General features: G+C 43.0%; 1 protein-coding gene across 1 annotated transcript in view; it reads right to left on the reverse strand.

The window, feature by feature from the left end:
* The window catches only part of LOC307243691 (FERM and PDZ domain-containing protein 4-like), a gene marked incomplete at both ends in the record, with an annotated part of 30,924 nt that extends 13,847 nt beyond the window's left edge, over positions 1 to 17,077 (reverse strand). The window contains 2 exons of the mRNA XM_080018601.1: positions 2,857 to 2,973; positions 17,034 to 17,077. Coding sequence (XP_079874727.1) covers positions 2,857 to 2,973; positions 17,034 to 17,077 — 161 coding nt within the window. The remainder of the gene's footprint in view (positions 1 to 2,856; positions 2,974 to 17,033) is intronic.
* Between the last annotated feature and the right edge of the window lie 7,549 nt (positions 17,078 to 24,626).

Here is a 24,626-nt window from a genome sequence, read left to right on the forward strand (position 1 = left end):
AATACAATTACATACGATTTATTATAATTGTTTTTATACTAATACTACTACTACTACTAATAATAATAATAATAATAGGTATTATTATTATTATTATTATAATAAAAACAATTATAATAAATCTTATATAATATATATGTATTTCTGTGGGGTAAAATAAGGCTAAATTAACCATATGATGCTTCCTGTGTCCAACAACTTAATGCATTGCTTGCACGACTGCATTTCTGCATTACCGCATTAAAAATGAAAAGAAAAGTGTTGCATAAGGCACAACACGACTTTGAGTTTCACTGAGTGGTTCTCAGACATAATTCAGTTTGGATTTGCACGTTGGTTTTAATCTCACTAGGCGTCTTAATATCACTTGGCGTTAGGACAGATTGCAAAGCAATGCGAGCCATATGGGGCTGCGCATGCAGGAAGTGTACCCAACCATGGCCACCTGCTAAAGATGGCCAACCTCCTGACGTAGCGACAGCCCTGCGTCTCACGGCCCTCAGCATCCCAGTGCAGCCACTAGAAACTACCCAGGTTTATCTAGATCTACTGTTTACGCGTTCATTCTTGCAAATTTAACTCAAGGACTTTCAAGTACACTTGACACACCTTCAGCACAAAAATTTGAATCAAGGTATTCCAGTACTTAAATTTCTGAGCACGAAATGCAAGCGCTTCACGCACCAACAAGGATTCAGAAAGAACCCTGGTTAGGAGCCTTTGTTATAGGACGACTCCATCTATAGAGCTATATTTACATGGGAACAGATTACTATACGCTGCATTGGGTTTATCTGATGACGACGTGTGCGGACAAGGATCCTGAGGAGCTGCTTTCATGTTTCCAAAGCTTCAAGTCAGAAAAAAAAGAAGCTTTGTTTTGCACTCAGTGGATCACAGCCATTTTAGATTGAGTGTTTTGGCTTTGTCATTCCTCCTCACTGGCCTGGACATGATCTGCTGCTTGGAGGATCTAATACCTCCCATGTAGACTCCTCTGTGTGGAATGTACTGGGCTTATATACTTATACATGGAAGTAAATATCACTTTCAAAGGATCGTTTAAATGATAATGTTAATATAAATTGAATGTCCATGTTAAAGAGCACTATAACACACTACACGGAGATTTCTGACCATTTTTCACGCTTGCTCAACATTTTCCCACCATGAATGACCATTAAATCTGATATTGCCGAGTGCCAAAACTCCAATGTGCATGGTGAGCTTTATTTTTGGCTCACTGTCACACAAACTAGTCTTTTTCCTAATCAAGAAATACAACAATTTATTTACACTGGATCCTCAAGGAACTCATGTGCCTACATGTGCTCAGTCACACACACACAAACACACACACACACACACACACACGCACGCACGCACACACGCACACACACACACACACTAACAATAACCCATACACACACACACGCACACACAGGCACGCACACACACACAGACAAACGGAACGAACGTACACACACGTATGCGTTCGATTATTTACGAGCGCTCTTTAAATTTAGAAAGCCGGAGCCAAGAGGCTGTATGATCTGCCTCGTCCCGACACGCTGAGCATCCAGCACAGCCACTGTTCCTCCGCTCTTATGTAACCCTTCTGACATCACGCTCCTCATGCTCCAACCCGTGTGTGACAACTTTCCTATCTCCGCTTGTGCAAGGAAGACAAAAGCAAATATAATATATATCTATGTATACACACACACGCGCGCACACACACACACAGACACACGCACACACACACACACACACACACACACACACACACACACACACACACACACACACACACACACACACACACACACACACACACACACACACACACATACACAGATATAAATATATATATATATATATACACACACACACACACACACACACACACACACTAAACAATTCCTTCCCACTTAGATGTATAGAAAGAAAAAAATCGAAATAATACAAAAATGCTCTTTTTTTAAAAAATTGAACTGCACATGAAATCAACATAACAAAAGGGGAACGAGTGAGTAAATAATGTTGCATTTGGAGGCGGTGCATGAAGGCCAAAATATTTTTAGATCCTGTAGTGAATGCATACTCACGCCTCAGTGTTTTTTAAGATACCACAAGAGGAATATGTATTTTTTTCTTAATCCAGCTGTACACAACGCAGAACAATAACGCTCACTTGTTACACCGGACCATCTCAGCAGCATTCGGCTGATCAATGAGAGATGACTTTGAGAGAAATAAAATGCTGCATGATGAAAAGAGAGTTTATTTTTACCTGTCCGCACAGATCTCCACAGCAGCCTGTGGATCAATCACGACGCCGATAAAAGACGGAGAGTGTCACATCCAAACCAGTCCCTGTTGCAGGGGATCCCTCCATCATCAGCAGCAGCAGCAGCAGCAGCAGCAGCAGCAGCAGCGGCAGCAGCAGCGGCAGCAGCAGCGGCACACACTCTCCCTCGCAAAGCCCGTCTCTGCTCTTCTGAGCTCAGGCGGCTTCATGCAAGAAGTGTGTATGCCTCTGCGAGCGTGTGTGCGCGCGCGCGTGTGTGTGTGTCTGTGTGTGCACGCGAGCGGGCAGTGGCGGGAGCTGCGCAGCAGTGGAAGGAGCAGGGAATCAGTATTCGGCATGCACAGATGGAGACAAAGTGTGCAAGCTGTGACGTGGCAAGAATAATCACAGGTTGCCAAAGCCTCCCAAACATGTGGGGAAGAAAGAAAGAGAGAGGGAGAGAGAGAGAGAGAGAGAGAGAGAGAGAGAGAAAAGGGAGAGAGAGAATAGAGACCCGACCCCCCCCCGACCAGGCGATAAGCACCCGGAGCCTTCTGCATGCTTACTTGATGTAGCAGTCCCGCCCCTCTCTACTGGAGCCCATGTCCCATCCATTGGGGGGTCCCTGTGCGGAGCTCCAGGTCCCTGCAGGAGGGGGCCAGCCCGAGGATTTGGTTCTGTGGCTGGAGAGAGAGGGAGGGGGGCATTACGCGTTGGTGATCAGAGGTGGCGGTACCAATGCCGTAATGTTTGGCTGTAGACTGTGATTGCTATCCACAGTCCACACCACCACTGTCAATAGGAAACAAAATAATTCACTTAATTCACTTTCCAAAATCGCTTTTCTTCAACATAGGACTGTCGCCATCGTGAAAGTGTAGTTTATGGTTAATTATCAAACAAATAATTGATTTATAATCGAACTGTGTGTTTTCTCCATTTATACCATTATCATTGTATTATATCGTTTAGGCCTATAAAAGTGTAATAACAGTGTACTAACACACATCCACCTTATGGAGAAGAGCCGTTTATTGTCACTGAGCTTCGAAATTCGAATTCTCGAAAACTTCGAAAGTTTTCCTCAACTCAACCCAACTGAAATGCAAAACAATTGCGATCAAGGCGATTATGTCATAATTGCAACAGCTTCTACTCTCCACGCGTCGAGTATTTCTTCATTCTGATAAAAAAACAATTAAAGAAATACTTGCTGGAAAAAATAAACCCCAAAAACATGTGTGAACATAAAAGTCCAAAAGGCTGAAGCAAGTCAAGGTGAATAACTGATTGCAATGGACAAGCAATGTTTCACGAGCACCAATTCATCCATGAATGCAAATCAATCAATTCAGCAAGCCAGACACTCAGAGAGGTGTCGTGTCTCACTCTTGCGCTTTGAGAGCCATGAAATTAGTTATTGTTGCCGGGTGTCAGCAGAATCTTCATTAAGCCACAAGCTGACACAAACAATCTAATAGGGGGAGTTATTTGATTTACTCCTCTGCCACAAAGAGTTCTGAGTTGATGGAGGACAGACAGAATGAGCTGTTTTTACCGTCGGGTGAGAGAGTCACTGACTGTGTCCTGCGTTTTGGAATTCAAAGAAAAACTGTTGATTTCCAATAAGACTCACTTTCATGGCCGTTCTTTCTCATGGAACGAAACCGGTTCAGGTTGGAATACGGCGCATAAACCCACTAATTGGTTGACGTTCTGCCCATTCAACACATACACTCTCTCGCTGTCTGTCCCTCTTTTTTGTCCCTCCCTGTTTTTTTATCTGCAGAGAGACGATGCTATGAAAGCCCTGGCTCTAAGTTATGTCATTTCAAAGGCTTGTCTGCTGTGTTACAGGGCTCTTTGCATTTATTATTCAAAGCCCCTCTTTCCTTCCCTCTTAATGTTTCCCCTGTTAGTGTACCACTGAGAATAACGCCAGCACCGAAACCCGTGTGCGCATGCAATTATTGCATGTGAGGTGCGTGTCCATTTTTCTGACCATTCATTGACACACATTTGAGAGAAGCTTTTTTGAGGTCACTTGAGCTGATCAGAGAAGCAGGTGAGGTAAGGTGAGGTAAAAAAAAAAAAAAAAAAAAATCTGGATATGTGTAAATAGATGATTCACTCATAATTCTACCTCCTTCTATACAACTGCACAGCAGAGTTCAGGGCTAAGTTGATGCTGTGTTCTGCACAGACCAAGCAATCTGATTTCTCTCCCAATGTGTTTGAGGGGTATCAGTGTTTCCACACGGATATGGATTTATCTGACCGCCGGGCAGCCCTACTGTATAAGAATATATTTAGAACATGTGTCCTGCAGCTAAAATACTGTGTGTGTGTGTGTGTGTGTGTGTGTGTGTGTGTGTGTGTGTGTGTGTGTGTGTGTGTGTGTGTGTGTGTGTGTGTGTGTTTGCCCACATAACTGTCCAACACTGCTGGAGGCATGTTTGTCTCACTGTTCCACTTGTATGAGAACACTCATTTCTCTTCATGTTTAAACATTGTATTATTATTATCATCAATTATAATAATAATAATAATAATAATAATAATAATAATAATAATCATAATAACAATAATAATAATAACAATAATAATAATAATAATAATAATAATAATTAGTTGTTATAACTGTATATTGAATTAATTAATTGTAATTGAACATTCAAATTAGCATATTCTAATATCTGATTTACAATCAATGAAAGACAATAAAAAGTATAAATAATGAATACATTTAAAACAAATTTTAAATATATATTAATCTAAGACTCTCTTTCTTGTCACAACACGGGTCTCCCCCTGATGGCTCCGCCAATCCTTCCTAGAAGTCATTAGGATGATGGAGTTTTCTACTCACACTTCCAGACGACGTGCTCGCCATACAGCGTTCCCAATTGACAGATCGCTCCACAAAATCCATCCTGGCTCTTTCTCTTCCGACAACCACCCCCTTCCACCGCCCTCTCTCTCTCTCTCTTCCTCTCTCTCTCTCTCTTTTTAATGGAGCGGCAGCAGTGGACAGTGTGATCTTTGATTCGCTCTTTAATGGAGGGCGGGAGGCGCGTTATGCCATGGAGTCACAGTGTGAACAGCGTACAGAGCAGCTGGAGGTTTTCAGTTCAGCGGCGGACCGGTGAAACCGAATCGTTCGGCAGACATTAATAAATGATGCCCGAACCGTGGCTCAGGTCTGAGTAACGGGGCACCTAGTGAGCGGCGCACACTGCACAATTCATGATCAGTTTACCCAAGAGTCACAGGTAGGAGAATTAACTTTTTGGAGGAGAATTAAAGGAATTTGGGATTATTTTTTTTTTGAAACCCATCCATATTTAGGCTCCTTATGTCAGCTGTTTCAACATTAACTTTTTCCTATGAGAGTAAAATGCAATAAAAAAAATTCATTATTGCTTTGTTGTTTTCTCATCAAATGTGTGCATTCAACATATATTGGATCTGGCAGTTGCAACCATGCAACTAAATACAGAACCAAATCCAACTTCACCTTCATTGACATCTCTCATCTCGCAATAGATATTCAGAGTTATAACAATAAAAGTCACCTTAAATAACAACAGACAACACACACTTAATATCCGACTCAGTGACTGAACAAACATATTATTTCCCATAATATGCTCTAATGTCTTTTAAGAAGGTGTCGCCTTCTGTCAGCAGTGTCCTCCAAACCTATCGATGACGGTCATTTTGAAAACCGTCGCCTCATTTGAGCGTCTCCCCCAAGAACGTGGATCGCTTTCCAGCCACTTATAAAAAATTGAATGAAGAATCTGATCCCCGCATTATCACGGCACTTTCACTTTCCTGCCTTGTCTTCACGACTTGGCCCAGGCGACGCGGAGAAAAGAGGCTGCTGAGCACATTGTGCAGAGGAGAGAGAAGTGAGGATGTTTTATATACGAAGCATCCCAGCACAAACACACGTCATCTCAGTCTGAATCATTTATATACACAATATCCACGGGTATTGGTGAAATGGAACCACGCTGTTTTAGCACATCTCTTCTGTCACAGATCCTTCATTACATGTTTCAAGCAGAGATTTTAATTTCTGCCTGATTTTTTTTACTTGTTAAATAACCAAATCAATCTGCTGGAAATAGCAGTTACTAATGTCTGTTACTAATATCAAACAGAGAAATAAAACATTCATATTCATTGAAGCTCAAGTTACTACTTGACATGGTGCCTTTACAAATACAAAGAAATACAATTTAATATTTATAATTAAACGGCCAATCTTCAAGATTGTGAACATATGGGAAGCATTTGAGGTTGATATACTCAAACTTCTAAACTGCGACTTTTATAATTGCATTATGCCAATCATTTATATTTTTTATCTTATTAGTCTATCTATCTATCTATCTATCTATCTATTTATATATATATATCTGAAAAATAACTAACCAGAGGGAGTATAATGAAGCCGTTATGTTCTGGGAGCTGTTCCCTCGGATGTCACTGTCAGGCTGTTTTTTTTTTTTTGTTTGTTTTTTTCAAACTGTCTGTCACTCCGCTGAGCGACGGCAACTTCTGCCGTCTTCCCTATCAAACGTTTCCCACGTTTCATCCATCCCTCAGCCTCGGGGCAAAGACCTTCCCATATTCCTGCAGTGTCTGTCGCATGACAGCGTGCGCGCCGCGACAATGGGCGACCATCGGTGCCGGTCACGCTCCGCTCCCGCTGCACTGACGTGAGATGGACCCGAGTGGAGAAGGCGGTGGTTCTGTTTGGACGGGTAATCTGTGGACAAAGCGTCCTGATTAAAAGGCCATCCAGTGCTCCCCCGCTCCCCCTGCCACTGCCGGCATCCTGGTGGGGGCAGGAAAGTGCCGTCATTTGTTTCACAAATGTCTGCCCTCGGATTGACTCGCCAAACAGAGGGCAGGAAGACAAGACAAGGGCTATTTATATCTCACATCTAAAGTATCCGGAGAGATGGAGGGTAACGTTTGGGGCCAATTCACTGGAGATGAAGAGCAAAGAGTTCAACATGGATTCAGCCATAATAATGCTGCTGTCATTTAAAGTGCTTTTGGTGCTGAGACACTCACAATGTCATCGTATAATCATAGATTTACTTATTACACCACCATAATTAAACCTGTTGCCTGTTACCTGATGATTCATCATATTCAAGGTTCACAGATTTTGCCAATCTGACATGCATTGGAAATAGAAATCTGCTTCTGGATAAAGCTGTGTAATGTTTTGCAATGGGTCTAAAGCTCAGAATATTGTATTTCCGTATTTGTCTTTGGAAGTGCTGATGTTGTTGCCATGGGCAACAGTACTATCCTGAGCAGCGCTCTGGTGTTTCAATAGAAAGGTTTTTTTCCTCGGTAGTCTCGCTCCTGTGTCGGTGGAAAAAAATAAGAGATAATTTGGGAACCAACCCACCGACTGTAATCGTCCTGGTTTTCATGAAGTGACTAAGCGATTCCCGCTAGCGTAGTTTACCTGTAAAACGAAGAGACCCAAGACATCAAACATGGGTCTTCCCCGCTGCAGCTCTGATGGGAAACGGCTGCAAACGGCACCCGACGAAATGATAGATTCCTCTTTCAAAACCCCCCCCAAAAAAATCACTCTTCATTGATGCATAGCAAAAATCATCACCCTGCTGCTCAGAGGCAGCACAATACGCCGTGCTATTCAAATCAATATTGCAGACACACATGCAAGCATGCACACACACGTTTTCCGCTGAAGCTAAATTCATACGACTTCCTCAGCCAGCCATATATTTCCTTCGGCGGCGTGTCCTCTAACGCAGGGTTAATCAAAGTTGTACACACACACAGATTCTCTTTACTTTATACCGAGAGACCATACAGTCAGCTCGAACACAGAGCACACACTGTGAATGTAAAGGAGACGATCTGTGTCCTTTCATAAATCTCCTGATTCATTATCACACGCCAACCTCCCCAGGCCTGATTTGCTGCAGAGCTCTCCCTATAAAGTATTAACTGAATATAATGATGAAATTTCCCCTTGGGCACTGAGCTAGCTTTGAATTCTGTCGCACACCATTGTGCTATTCATTGCTTTCATGCTAAAAGCTCTATAATGGGAATAAAAAATGAAATAAAACGGTTTCCTTCATTCAGCATCCAGCCAGCCCCCAGTGCTTCCCCCAAAGCCATGTCCTCCTAAAAGAAGTTTTGATGTCAGACACATCTTGTAGTTGTCTGATGCTCTGTGGAATATTTAGGCCTTAACCCCTATAGGAGGAGTGGGTTTAGGAACTTCACTAAAATGTACATATTGACAGGTTAAACAACAAACAGATCATCCAACCAGCATTTCGGTTTCTTCTTACGTGATCCCAGTAAGGGCTTCCAACTAAAGGAGACACACATTGAACTGCAAGTTAGCTTTAAATGCATACTTTTTATGTATTATAGCTCTCTCTCTCTCTCTCTCTCTCTCTCTCTCTCTCTCCCTCTCTCTCTCTCTCTCTCTCTCACATCTCAGACACACAAACACACACCCACACACACCCACACAGTTCTGTTTGTTGGCATTTACAATTTTTCTTTCAAGGATCAAATGATAGCATTACAATATATAATGTATGATATGAATGGTATAATGTTCAAATTATACTGTTTATACGAATTACAACTTCCAGGAGGTTTAGGAGAACACTTCCTCCCTTTTACATGTCAGGCTGCTGAGATCAAAATGCAGCTTAAACAAGCACGGCAAGGCAATTGAGGCGTCTCTTCAGATCTTGACGCGTGGTAAGTATCGCTCAGGTGTAAAGAACAACGCATCAATTCGAGGGGGGAAAGGGGGACATGTTCACTGACGGCATTAAAAAAAAGAGTGAGGAAAGGAGTAAATCAAAAAAGGGAACTGAAATCGTCTGGTGGTGTTCGGCAGGAGACACAGCAGATGAGACGAGGGAATTCGGCTCATCTGTGTCTCTGAAACCAAATACACGTGCTTTCTTCTTTAAAATGTTCCACCAGCCGTGGGAAAATAGCACCTTGTCAACCGACGCAGCTTCTGGTTGGCAATAAATGAATACCCGGGAATTAGGAAATGTGTGATGGTGGCGTCATGAATCAGAGCTGCATGCACTAACGTCGGTGTGCTCCTATGAGAGTCACATCCTTACAGATGCCATTTAAGTCCCGTCGTGCGATGAAACGGCCCTGCCTACCGTCTGTGCGGGGTTGTTTCCCCATCAGAAAAGGCAATACCAAGCAGTGGAAAAGCACTGACATGCTGAGGCACAACACCCAATCAGCCACACCATAACAGGTAAATGACTCATGTCTCTCGGCTCTGTTCCGGTAAAAAGAGTAATCTGATGCGGGGACCCGTCACATTCAGGTGAGCGATCCATGAATGAAGGGATACACATTGCGTTAAGAAACAGATGATATATGATGTACACCGATCTGCCACAACATTAAAACCACTAATATCCATGAATATTGTGTAGCTCCTCCTCGTGCCGCTGAAACAGCTCTGACCCATCGAGGCATGGACTCCACAAGACCTCTGAAGGGGTCCTGTGGTATCTGGCACCAAGACGTTAGCAGCAGATCCTTTAGGCCTGGAAGTTGTGAGGTGGGGCCCTCATGGATCAGGTTTGTTGTTCCAGCACATCCCACAGATGTTTGATTGGATGGGACCCTAACCCTGGCCATCCATATGATGTAGAACAAAACATGATTCATCAGACCAGGCACCACCTTCTTCCATCGCTCCATGGTCCAGTTCTGACGCTCACATGCCCATTAGTAGGTGCTTTCGGAGGTGGACAGGGGTCAGCATGGACACTCTGACCGCTCTGCAGCTACGCAGTCCCCTATGCAGCAAGTTGTGATGCACTGTGTGTTCTGACACCTTTCTATCATAGCAGCATTAACTTTTTCAGCAATTTGTGTTGCATTAGCTCTTCTGTGGGATCAGGCCAGAGGGGCTGGACTTCGCTCCCCACACGCATCAATAAGCTCATGGGCGCCCATGACCCTGTTGCCGGAAGGTACTAACCACTGCATATCGGGAACACCCCACAAGACCTGCTGTTTTGGAGATGCTCTGACCCAGTCATCCAGCCATCACAATTTGACCCTTGTCAAAATCGCTCAGATCCTTCAGCTCGGACATTTTTCCTGCTTCCAACACATCAACTTCAAGAACTGACTGACACTTGCTGCCTAATGTATCCCACCCTTTGACAGGTGCCATTGGAACAAGATGATCAATGTTATTCACTTCATCTGTCAGTGGTTTTAATGTTGTGGCTGATCTGTCTATATCTGATTAAAGGTGTCCCATTTATGATAGACTGAATTCACGGCCAATGGCCTGTGGTGTTACTGATAGAGCCAAATCCCCTAGGAGGATTACTGCCCACCGTGGCAGATCAACACAATCTAGCAGACCCATGGATGCATAAGGTGAGCTGTCTGCCTGGCAAATGAATGAATTACTCAGGATCAGCACCATAACACTACCTCATTTACCTCCCATCATCTGTTATTACAGAGAAAGACTCCATTGTAATTCTCTCCCAAACTGCAATGGAGGCTTTGAATATAAACTATATGACAGGTAGCTTTTATAATGGTCATTATGTACAGTATAAGCAACTTGATACGCCTTTACCCCATACCTGGGTTTATTGCACCACATGTATGAGACAATGTACTGTATATAATATAACTACAGAAGAACTTAGTCCAATAAAATCCATGTTGTTGAGGGCTTGTAGTGAAACACACCCACTGACTGATGTCTATGAGATACTATTACTGCATAACAGAAAGTTATGATAGTTACATGTGGCATATGGGATGCAAAACAACAATTTAGGTTCCCAAAAGAAACTTCACTGCTGTGGTTCTGTAAGCAGAACTAAATAAAAATATAATATATGTAAAAAAAACTAAGACTGCAGTATGCAACAAAAGAAAAATTTCTGAAGCATACTAGTGCCTACCTACCTAACTTGCTCATTCATTCCACATAGAACTGCAAATCACAACATTAATATTTGGCTTAGTCATTCCATGGCTTGTGGTATGTGGGTTTCTCATCAAAATGAGCATTCCGTACGTCCATCAAATTCTTGTCCCTCCATCAAAACAAGGGCTCTGAAAATGCAACGCAGCAGTTTTTAAATGAATAGGTTCCGTCCAGGGGCACACACACACACACACACGCACACGCACACACACACACACACACACACACACACACACACACACACACACACACACACACACACACACACACACAGCGGCATTCACGGGACTCACCCTGACAGCTTCGGCATCTTCACAAAGCTGAACACATCCATCTGTGCTGCAGACTGCAGTCCAGGCTACAAATCAACCATCCACCTCACTCTGGCTCCATCGTTCCACTGTCTTCACCAGTAAGGGAATAAATAAATTCAGGGAAAAAACACACAAACACGCACACACACACACACACACACACACACACACAGAGCTCCCACGAGTCAGGTGGAGAGATTAGTCCCGCTGTCTGCGCTTCTGCATGGCTGAGTGATTGCTGTGTCCTCGCCTCGGCGGCGCAAATCCACAGTCCATGGAAAAGGATCCAGCAGCGCGGCTTCGCTGAGCTACATCATTCAAAGCATGCCTCTGTTGGCTACGTTAAGCCACCTTCATTTAATTTCCCTCGCTGTGGAATAATGTGCGGGAGCCACACAGTAAAAACAGCTCCAGAGGGAGGGAGAGAGAGAGAGAGAGAGAGAGAGAGAGAGAGAGAGAGAGAGAGAGAGAAAGAGAGAGAGGGGTAGGGGGGTGTGGGGGAAGTGGGTGGACAGAAGTGGGTGTGAGTGTGGAGGGGGACACACACACTGAACCTGAGTGACAGTGGAAGCAGAGAGGGAATGGAACGCTGGGAATGTGTCTGTGTGTGTGTTTGTTTGGAGTGGCTCAGGTGACATGGGCACAGGAGGTGTGGAGACAACAGGAAATAATTGTACTCCCCAATCGTTTTCAGAATGAAAGAATACGTAGAGATGGAGTCAACAGGGGAGAGAGAGAGGGAGAGAGAGAGATGCTTACAGACAAGAAAGCACACTGTCGCAGGGGGAACCAGCTGGAAAGATAGCATTTGGACATGTATTGTCCCATCGTCAGGGTACCCTGGACCAATACAGTGCACCAAAACTTTGGTCTGACTTTTCAAAATGACTTTCAATGAAGATTTTATAGATGGCGTTACAACATTTGTGCTTCCACAATCTGCCCTGTGCCCCAAATGGCATACTACATACTCCATGCTCATGCTATTGTCCAGTGTACTTTAGTATGTGACAAAACACAACGATGGCTTTTCAGACATGCTACATCATCATATTGCTGCACCACTTCCATTCAGCATGTTACACGTTTGCATGCTATGATATTTGACCAGATCTAGCATGTCATCCTGGTACTTTTCACATACTGTTTAAGCATACCGTGGTTTCGGACGAACTAAACACAAAATTTGCGTACCATAGCAGGGCCTCACCTGACTTCTAACCCCTCCCACTGGTGGATCAACATGTTTCTATATTATAGCTGCCATGGTGGAGCTGGTGGAATGGGTCAAGTCAATCCAGTAAATGCTGTGGGCCCACAGCAAAGCTACAGTGACTGGTAAAAATAAAGGTGGGGCCCCACCCCATCAAGAGCTATCTTCAACGCTATGGAACCCCGGGCTCACAAACCCACGTGAGCCCATGCCTTCTGAACACGGGCTGGGCACACCAGCCATGCGCTTGTCTCAGAGGTGACTACGGACCTCAGCCCCTCCTCACCCTCACAGATTTTTGGGACACTCCAATGCAAGCCATCCATGATTCTCAAAACCCCGTAATGCTGGTGAGACATCACCTCCTTCCACCTGAGGTAAGAATGCCATTGTGAAGGAAGTGGAGCAGATGAAGGGCCCTTATGGTTCCTTGTTGGCTCAACTGACTCCTGTCATGACTACAGGTGCCTGAATGCAGCCGCGGTCTTTGAAGGCTATCCAATGCTACAAGAAGATAAGCTCATTGAATGGTTGGTCCCGTTTCATCACAACTGACAGCGCGCCACTTCCAGTAAAGAGTTCTCCCATTTGGTCTTCATGTGCCCTGGCCACCTTCCAAAGCCCAATGACCTTGATGATGTGGTCATGCACTCCAGGACCTGGGACGAGCACCTGGACCAGGTGCAGAAGGTGCTGGCTGCAATAGAGAAAGCAGACCTGAACACAAATCCTGAGAAGTTCTACCTAGGACAAAATGAGATGCGCTATCTGGGCTACTGCATCGGCAGAGGCCTCCTCGAGCCTCAGAGCCATCTTCCTCAGCAAGCATTATTGCATCAGGTGGGGTTCAAAGCTGGAACCTTTAGGGTCTCATACAAGGCTGCTCCGTCAGTGCCATCAGGCACGACAAAACGGAGATGTGCAGCACCCAGACACGGAGGACGGCCCAAATCTCATCCAAACTGGGAACCAATCTACTTATATTAGCATGGCATAAACGCTCAGTTCCCAAATCAAGAAGAATCGCTTCTAACTTCCACATCTTTACGGGAACTGAACCAGAGAACTGATCGACCACAGCAAAGATTAGCCCAGGGACGACAGTCGGGCAACTCTGATTAGTCTCTCTTCTGGTCTTTGTTAATTCGGGTTTAGTTTGTTTTGGTCCCAACACACGCACACGCGCACACGCGCACACACACACACACACACACACATAATCAAACTCAAAACCACCATCAGCACTGCTTTCTTTCTAAATAATTACCAGAATTGTTGGCCATATTGCTCGATGGCCACCAATATGGGATTCCGTGGAGGATAATAGGAACTGAGTAATGTGATTTATCAATGTTCAGGGGAGAGGAGAGGAGGGCTGCTGTGATTCATAGCTATTCAGCTCATCAGCTACACATTAGAGGCACAATTCAAGGATCTAATTTCCTCTGCATTCACATACATTACAAAAGCTTCTGCATTTTCGTAGCATGTGGTGGAAGCTTGTTTCAGAACTCATATTGACACTGCCTGCATGTTTTATCATAAGGCGTTGAATTCTTTGAATGTTATGTAACTCATACAGACACCCACCAAAGAAACGCTCCCCGTTGTATAATCAAAAATTACAGCCCCCGACCTAAATGATGAATTACTGCATGTTTTTTAAGCAACGTGGGAAAAATCAACCCACATTAATCAAAGAATAGAGACCAGGAACCCTCAAAAAACGACCAGGAATCAATTAGGTTTTTCTTTGATAGCGTTTGTGATGCTTCAGATCTTGTGATAAGAGGAAGCTCTCCCAGTAATAAATCAAACGTATCTAGTCACCCTAGTGTGTGACGTGCCAGCTAAACAGTTTATATCTCCATCCACAATATGAACAACACAGTAAAAGGCACCTTTTTGGTTAAACCCCCTTGCATATCTATACTATCTGTGATTTATGCCACTGTTACTAGCTAGTGAGCGCAACCAACAAACACTCATGGTGCTGTGTACAGTACATCGTTTCTTTTCCCACCGTGAAAACAATATTTTAATATCACAATCTGTGGGTTCCAAAGGGACTTATTGGTTGATCCAATCATGCTCCTTAGAGACTGTGTGTGATTCTGTGCCGGGGCCTGACAGAATATCAATCCCATCAATAACGTCACTCTGTGTGGAAACGTTAGAGGGAATAGCTCTACTGGGGATTGGGTGGAGGCATCCAAAGCTATGATATGTAGCTGCTTCCCCACACAAATAGCAAGCATTCTATACTAAAATGCCACAACTTGTTAGCCTTGAGAGGGTGACTCAATGTGCCTTTGCTAAGAGTTAGACATGCAATAAAGAACGCTGTCGTTTCCACCCCAGGACTGTCAGGGTAATGATTTGTTTGCTGTCATCAATGAGATAGCTTCACTAAAATACAGAACAGCCACTTGCCCTTTCTTAAGACGATCAGCACAGCGGCACAAATGACAACGGTTTTGGTTATGTCTGCACGCAATTATTGATTCTCACTTTTAAGCCGAGAGGAAAACGGTTACACATAAGAAACAAAAAAAACACAAGAAGGGACATCTCACCCCGAATGATAATGCCGCATCACTCACATGCCACAATTAAACATTTGGCTTGCGATCATTGACGCAACCGACGATCCATTTGGTAAAGGCAGCCGTCATTTTTCGAGCACAAAAAGGGCATTGAGTAGGACACGGTGATTGAGTGGAACATATCTGACAGTCTGCTCCGACTGCACACGCTGTGTCCTATGGTGGTGGGATTGAGAGACTCAGCGTATTCCGGCCTGTTATGTTTGTCTGTTTGGGCTTGTGGCCCAGAGGCCTGCATGAGTGGCACAGGATATTAGGGTCAGGCAGAAGGGAGATATAGAGAGACTTTTGCTAAAGCTTTGACCAATAAAATCCCACTCCCCGCATATGATGGAAAACAGCTGATTCCGGTCATTCGACCACGCTTGGAAACTTAAAACCCACCAGTGCTTAAATTTTGCAAGTCCAGACTTTGGATCACGTTGCTCTCCTTTTGCAAAGCTAAAATAAGCAGGACATAATCACTTTGCTTACATAGGTCACTCTGCTCAACACCAATGAAGTCTAGTCTTACTAAATCCTCCTGAAATGCCAGCACTCTGCAAAATATAATCAAACACAGAATTAGGCTTTATTATAACCTACAGTTTTATGAATTACGTTCATTAATTTCGTAATTTGTATCTTAATGTGCATTGAAAAGTGTTATTTAGTAAGATTTCTACCCTCTGCCCCAACCTGACCACGTGTCAGCAGCATCATAACAAACTTTCCTGTGACGCCAGTTTCCACAGCGTCTGCTGCTTTCTGCAGTCTGCTGGAGTCTGGGTGTTTGTGTACCTGTCAACATCTACCACCCTCCGAAGCACCGAATAAATGTAGAATTTCCAATCTGTAAATGCCTAATTATGCCTGACACTCTTGATTTATTCAGTGAATTAAATAGTTTCAAAAAAATGAATAACCGTATTTCATGAATATTCATAAGCTGTGACTAATTGGGATAAGGAGTGAAATGTTACCTGGCTTAGTTTCTCGGCTATGCTTTCAAAAGATTATGGATTCGGTTTGCCAATTTGAGTAGGCTTGCTGATAAAGTTGAAGTGGGAAGAGATACTACGGAGGCTAAAGCACTCCCAGTGCATGATGAATAAAAAAAAAAAAGTTGTCACACACATTGTCCAGATCTAAAATCTCAGCCGGCAGCTGATGGAAGGAGCATGGGTGCTGTAGGGAATATGGATTATTGTAACAGTAAGATTGGCGTGAACTACCTGAAATTCACAAATGTTATGTGCAGATACATTTCATATAATTTCACTGATGGCCAAGTCACTTTAAATATATTTGCAAAAGCTTGACAAAACCAAACATCGGCCAAAAGTCAATCAAAAATATACTCATAAAAAATACTTTCAAAAGGCGGATGAATTAGCAAAACAACAATAATTTACCGTTCTGTCGTAAATCCATTCCCTCAATAAAACAAGGCCTCATCTGCAGTCGCCAATTGCTGCCACGCGCCTATCAGTATTCAGTACAATTGTTTTCCTGTTGGTGACAGGACGCTTGTGAGTAATCAAGTCATGATTCACTTGTAAATGAAGGAGACAACAAGTCGTCTTTGGCTGCCTGTACTCACTGGATGACAGTGAAGACTCCGAGTTCATTGTCGTCTTTGTCCATCGCGGATGACAAGAGCGCTTGTCTCAAAATGTTCTCGGCCGGGTCTGGCGAAGCCTCCCCGCGCGGATGTGTGCACTCGTCCGGCGCTCCTCTGCGCTCCCGCTCGCTGGCCGTGGAGCTCCGTCAGCGACCGAGCGCGCCTGCCATTCAGCTATCATCACATACTGTGCCCTTGTCCGAGCGGGCGGCCAATACCCTCGGGGAAGAGACTGAGCTCTCTTCTGCCTCAGTAATGAAACAGCATCACATTCCGGGCCAGTGCTTCAGAAAGCATGGGGTGGGGGTGGGGGTGGGGGTTTGGTGGAGGTGGGTGTGTGTGTGGAAAGGGGGGGCTCAATGCTGAACAGCTGGACTGAAATGGGTTGATGTTTGCGCGTAAAGATGGGAGGCCACACTTAAAAACATCCGTCTGGTTGCTTGAAATGTATAGATCCCAGTGGGTTTTGACTGGGTTTTGACCGGGCTAACTTTGATGGGGACCTTGTGGACCCAATGCCCACCGCAACCCAGACCCACTCACAACCTACTTGGGCAACCTCTGTGGAACCCCCCAATTGGGAACCACAAAGCAACCCATCTTCAACCCACATGGACACAATGTAGAAATGTTGGCCGATAAACTCCCCCGATTTTGATAAACGCATGAAAGCAATGGAGAGGAAAGGGGAAAAGACTATCTAAACACCATTGAAAGTTTGACGACGAAATGTTACCAGCTTTCCACGTCGTACCTTGCACGTCGCTTTTCTATCCTCGTATAAATCACGCAGCCAAAAACACAGTAGACCTATCTTCACCAATAATCTGCTCTCTTTACAAGATATTTGGAAACGGCATGTGTTTTACCATCCACGGCGGATTAAAATTAAGCTTCAAGCATAATCCAAATTCTATCATGAGTGTAGCTCCAGCTGCCAACTCTCGCCCTGCGAAGAGCCAAACCCAAATCCCATAGAACACGGAATTAGATCTTAACCTGAATTTGATACGACGGAGCCGGCTTTTAGTCCGTTGTGCTTTTCGACCACCCTCTGTTAAAAAAAAAGCTGATTTGTTTGGGCATTGAAGTCTGTTCATGAATAATATATGATGTCTTACCTAATGTTCAGTTTGCAGTTTGTTTTTCTTTTTTAAAGGTTATTCTCACATAAAACCGCAGCATTTTAGACGGCAGAATTTCCTGCAGGATTATGCGGCGGAGTTGCTCTCATGCATGAACAGTATCCGCAGTCCCTCCGTTATGAACCAAGACACGTGTGTTTTCTGCTGCAAGTGAAGACAACGCATTGCATAATGCTCGCTGCCACGGAGGGACGGTGGGACAGGTAGATATTCAACACACCGTACAAATGCAGACAGATGCCCCCCCCCCCCTGCATCTCAGTGGATCAGTCCCTCTGGTGTTTGGCCAACACATACAGTAACACTAGTAAAGCACAATATCCAACACAACACTCTTCTCTTCAAATCAAGGGCGTAACTTTGGGTTGGACAGAGAGGTTTTCCCTCTTCTAAGGAGATCCTGGAGGGACACGGGGATCATTTTTATTATTCTTATATTTTTTTTAAATGGTGGTTTTAGGGGGAACAAAAAAAAAACCCTACAAAAAAACCATTATTTCCACATCCCAACTAGTGAAGCGGCATAGCATTAAATCAGTCACGCTATTATAAAAGCAGGGATTTTTTTTCTTGCTAATGAAAATTTAATTGAGAGAACAAAAAACGAAAATATTATCATGTTTTATAACAGTTATTACCTATTCATTAATCATTATATGATTTTTTTTGACGGGGGGGGGGTATTGGCCAGTTTTGGTTCCACTCCCACGCCCCCTTGCCTTACAATTACATTTCTATTTTTCCATTTTTATTGCACACACCACCATATGGCACAAATGAACGGCTCAGTGAGGTTTACGCAGATACAAAACGGAGAGATTCCCCCGTGACATAAATACTTGACATGAACCCACCCAGTCATGTGGTCGGACTATGCCCCTGGCCCGCCATGCCCTCCATCAGTGGCCTGTTTTCCACGGCACACAGTGCACACTACTTACAACAGGGATAGTGGGGGGCGGGGGGGAATGCTGTGTGTTGTGTAATCATCTTTAGCGCGTTGTTTCGTTTCAGGGCTCGACAACTGTGATTTCAAGCGGTCTTGATAGGACGTGCATGTTTTTGTCTTTAGTCTGTTGAATGCAATGTGTTGTTCTGCGTGAGCAAAATATTGCATCCAGCTGGCGGGATGGCACAACACAGCACTAAGTTTCTGCTATAGCGTTAACTCAAAAAACCCCATAGTAAATCAATTTAAAAAAAAATACAGTATACATAAAATAACCTATTTCTAAAATAGTCCAAAATAGATAGTAGTACAGAATAATACTACTTTTAATACACAATTGAGATTAAACGTGCAAAGCTGTAAGGCAGTGGTGCTCAACATGGGGTCCAGGGACCCCTTGGGGTCTTCCAAGGGGTTCCAGGGGGGCTTAGGCAAGATGATTAATAATTAACCGTTCATCACCATAATTTAATTTACAAGACGCTGGCACCATCACAGAATGTACAAGTGCTAGTCTCACTGTTATCTCCAAGAATAGGACAGGTATGGAGGCCTGGACTAAAATCATATCTAAAACATTGTGAATCTTCTGAGATTGTGGTATATGCAGAGAGAAGTTCATTTCAAATGGGGTCCGTGGCCTTAATGTGTATCAAATCGAGGGTCCTTGATGTGAAAAGGGTTGAGAATGGCTCCAGTACGAGATGCCGTGATTTACACCCATCAGCGGTGTTGTGTGCGTGACATATTAGAAGAGGAGGAAGTGACTTCCTCATCAGCAGACGACAGACTTTATGGAGCATAACAAGCAGAGGAGGCAATCATTTACATAAAATGATGAGAGTTGCTCCATGCAGAACAAGAAAACTGGTGTAAATATATAAATAGCAGCTAAGGCTCAACACAGTTACGAATGTATTTATTCCTTAACTTAATGACTTTTGCCGTCACTAAGAAAGTAATTACAAATTATCAACTACCAACTTCAAAGTCTTTACATTCAGTTGACTCTTTAATTGCATTATTATTATTATTATTATTATTATTATTATGATTATTATTATTATTATGATTATTATTATTATTATTATTATTGTTTTATCATAATCATCAAATTATTAATTACAATTAACAAAATAATAATTATTATATCAATCAATCCATCTGGATGTCTATAGAGTTTAAAATACATAGCAGGTAGTTTATACAGAGCAATCTATCTATCTATGTCTATGTACCTATCTATCTATCTATCTGTCTATCTATCTATCCATCTATCTATCTGTCTATGTCTATCTGTCTGTCTGTCTGTCCGTCTCTAAAATATATATTTTTACAGAATATTGTGCATCACCAATTATGTCATCAAATAAATGATGGAATTTCATTTCACTATTGCGTCAAACACATGCCATCTTAACCCAAACCATAGACAGGAAGTAAACATGAGTCGATTCCAGTCAATGGGATTTGGGCATATCATATTTCCTTCCGTCAGAAAGCGCCTCTCATGTCATGGCACTGGAGAAGCCCCTCCCCGCTGCCCTGGGAGGGTAGGATTCACAGCATCCAGCAATTATCTGTAATGTGGGAGGAAAATCAATGTGCCCATGGAAAGCTGCTAAGGTCACCAAGCAGATGCTGTGGTTAGGAACGAGCTCCGGGCGGCACCGCGAGCGCTTCACTAGTTAACTGTCTGATATAACACAAACACAATGGATTACTCTGCGCATTGGCTTCAAGATCTGCACAGATAGAGACTTTCTATTTTCATTTGCATGAGCTTCGTGGAATGGAAGATTGCACTTCCAGTATGTGAGGTTAATAGAAATGGCTATTTGTACCAGTCGTTAGTACTAATAATTATTAGTACCGATGAGTATTCATGGTAATAAAATAATGATAATAATGAAAACCTATGGGAGCAAATCCCAATATCATCCAATTGACACAATTAGAATAATGCACTTACATGCGTCGCACTGCAAACTACTTTACATATGTGGAAGTGGAAAACAGCACTTAAGCCAAAACTAAAATCAATAGCTGTAATAGAACATTAATTCATTCACCCATTCAGTATTTTCAATTTAATTATCGTAGAAAGGTTTTTTTATTTGGTAAAAACAACTTACTTTTGCTGCCCTCGCTCCAAATACAAATGGCCATTATTTTCGTCTCTATTTTCAATTTCCATATTTCCCCCCGCCGCAGCAGGTCGACGGTGACCAGCAGAGCTAATGGAGGGCAAACTAAGACTGCTCCCCTTGGCGCCGCGGTGGAGACTCCAGCAGCGAGGGGTTGGGAGCCAGGGCTCCTTGAATTGTTGCCGGTCTGGAATAAATTCTATCAGCGGCCAAAGGGGATTAAGGAGAAGGGGGGAAAAATCAATGGCGGAGTGGCCCCGGTTATGTCTACGGGGCGGGGCTGAGTGGAAACGTGAGACGCCCGCACTCTCGCACCTCTAACGCCCGGGTCGCTTCTCTGAAGGAGGCTGACGCGGAGCTCGGCGTCCAGATTGTATTTGGCTCTTGCTGTTACTTCCACCACCGCCCCCCCCTCCTTTCATTACAGAAGACGTGTGCTATGGAGTGTGAGCGACGGTAATCGGAGTAATCACAGCACTCGACTCGGGGATAGCTCCCTGCGATCGCACACTTCGCGAAAGGGAAAGAAATTGTGTTGTGTCATCGTATCTCACGAGCTAGTGCGTTGTTCCTCGCGTCGGGGCCTCGGCAGTGGAACAGCGTGCATTTGGGCAGATGGGAAACTCACTCCAATTAGGGACATAACACATGGATCGCTATAGAGTATATCTGAGCCATCCGCCCTTCAACTCTCATCGGGAAACATCCGACTGCAGATGACTCTTTACGAACCGGCAACGTCTGAATGCTTCCCGTGACTCACTGGTGAAGAGAAAACACCATTTTTTGGCCTTTTGGCCTTGAGACAGACGCAGGGAACACTATGAAACAACGCGATTCCATTTAGTTTTAGTTTGTTTATACCACGGGCCAGTTTAAAATACCACCCCCTCCTCCACCACCACCACCTCCTTTATTGATCAAATATTGTAGCACACACTCGGCAAAAACCCTGAAGCAATTATGGTGGAAGGCCCAGGAAAAAAAAAAAAAAGCTTTGATGTGGGCCAGATTTCGTCAACATGCTTTAGAAATAAGGATATTATTTTCCAGACTGTTTGGGGGGGGTGGGGGGGGAGGGTTGACTCTTCCTTGACAGAATTTCCCAGTTTCTTTGCGAATGACTGTGCTTTTGTTCTGCTCTACGTCAAAAAGATTTGATTAATTCTGCTTTAACAACGGAGAACAATGAGATATCCGAGATGACGCACAAAGCTTTTTTGGGAATACGGTAGAAGGGGAGAGTAACAAGATAGGCTTATTTGGTGGCCATTCATATCAAAGCATTAATTATTATTACTATTTTAGGATTAATAGGATTCATATATTGTTATTCATAGTTGACACGTCACACACACTCACGCATGCACACACACACACACACACACTTGTGTTTGCAGGCATTTACAATTTTTCTTTCAAGGATCAAATGATTACATTATAATATATAATGTGTGTATTACAGTTATCTGAAGTGTACAGGGTAGCCATCTTGTAATTATCAAAATGACCCAACTAAATAAAGTTGTTCTTGTTACACAGTTTTAAATGAATACATTAATAAGGTTCTCTCTTCTCCCTACATTGCCACCCTCTTCAGTCAACACGTCATTGGTTCATTCCCTGCGTCTGAAGTTTGGGTTAAAAAAAAACAGTGTACTGTTACCACCTCCTAGTGGTGAGAATACGTACATGTCCACTTTATTAGAAAGAAAACAAAATGCACTGAGGATTGCATTTATTTCTCAATCCACAGAGAGATGAGAGAGTTTGGGAAATGTGTACTCCAGTGGAAATACTATTACTTGTCAGATATCGTAGCTAATCACCATTGGAAGTATCAATGGCAGTACTAACTCATATGAGTACAAGCTCAAAAAGTTACAGTTAATAATCAAATACTTGCAGCAGTAACATGAACATAACATAAAAGTGCATTTTATATGTTAACCATTTGAGCACTGTGTACTATCATCTAGTGTTTTTGCTCTTATATCTGTTTACACATTGAAAAAACAACCTTAAATTGCACTGAAAGTATCAATACACCCTCGTGTCGATTTCGCACATTTAAGTATTTTTTGTATTTCTAGAGCTTATAGAGCTTATTGTGCGTAATCACCAGGTGTCATGACATTTCACTGCATATATGTATGACCGTATGCATATGTATGTGACAAATAATCTCTTGATCTTGATCTTGATCAGTCCCAGAAGTGGATTATGAATTATATCATATAATTATATGTTCGTTACCACTGAGAGCGACAAACAGGTTAGGATAAACATAGAACAATTATTTATCCTTATTAATTCGCTTTTATCGTGTTTTTTTTTATCAATTATTTCAGTGCAGTGGGAGGAACAATCGGGAAATGTATTGCAATTTAAGGTTGTTTACTCACCGCCGAGACAGCTAGAGGCCCAACAGAAAAGAATCTCACGGGGTGCTGCCTTGAGTCAAATCCTAAATGTTAATTAGCAGAATTATCGCACCGTGACATTCACACGAAATAGGACATTAGATCAATTAGCAACTTAATTCCAGAGGTAAGACTGTGGCTGTGTAGTTCACTGGGGTTTTTTTGTTGTTGTTGTTGGATAGTGTGCGCAAACTCCTCTCAGACTACATTTTAAGGGGAGGACAGACGGCTAAGATGGTATAAAAGTGACTTAAAAAAGTGAGTAGATTACGTTTGATTCTTAATACTTTAGAATGAATAAAATCCGAGATCCAAGAGAAAATTAATCTACTTGATTACAGTAATGGGAGTCGCAAGCTGTTACTGTAGGGTACCTCCACACTTATCCGTTGTAATAAAAGCATGTAAACACTAAATACATACTTTTTTGTCCATTAGATGTTTCAATAAATGTTATTCAAAGCCCAGTAGTACCTAAAATTGTAATAGTTGTTTTTAGGAAAAATCTTTACCCATAATGTTTCAAACTTTAGAAAGAAAATTCCAGCGCTAATGACATTTATGAAATGAATATAACAATTCTCAGTAACTTCATTAAGCTACAATTTGGTCCATTGTTTGAACTTGTTTATAATGTGAGAGTCTCTTTGGAAGACATATTTGGTGGGTTGAGCTGGACTTCTGCCCATGAACCCAAATAAGAAAGTCCAACTCTTCTAGATCCGAACAAACAAGAAAACCATTTTGCGGGCTGGATGCAAGAAGGGGCCCCGCCCCGCTGGCGGCAATTAGATGCGCCAGGAAGAGATACGGGTGATACGGGTGAAAAACAAACCAACAAACTTGACAAAACGCTTGCTTTTTCCTTGAGGAAATATCCCGACACAACGGTTTAATAGAACAGATGA

Source organism: Zeus faber (assembly GCF_960531495.2).
Source record: "Zeus faber genome assembly, chromosome: 18".
Taxonomy (NCBI): Eukaryota; Metazoa; Chordata; class Actinopteri; order Zeiformes; family Zeidae; genus Zeus; species Zeus faber.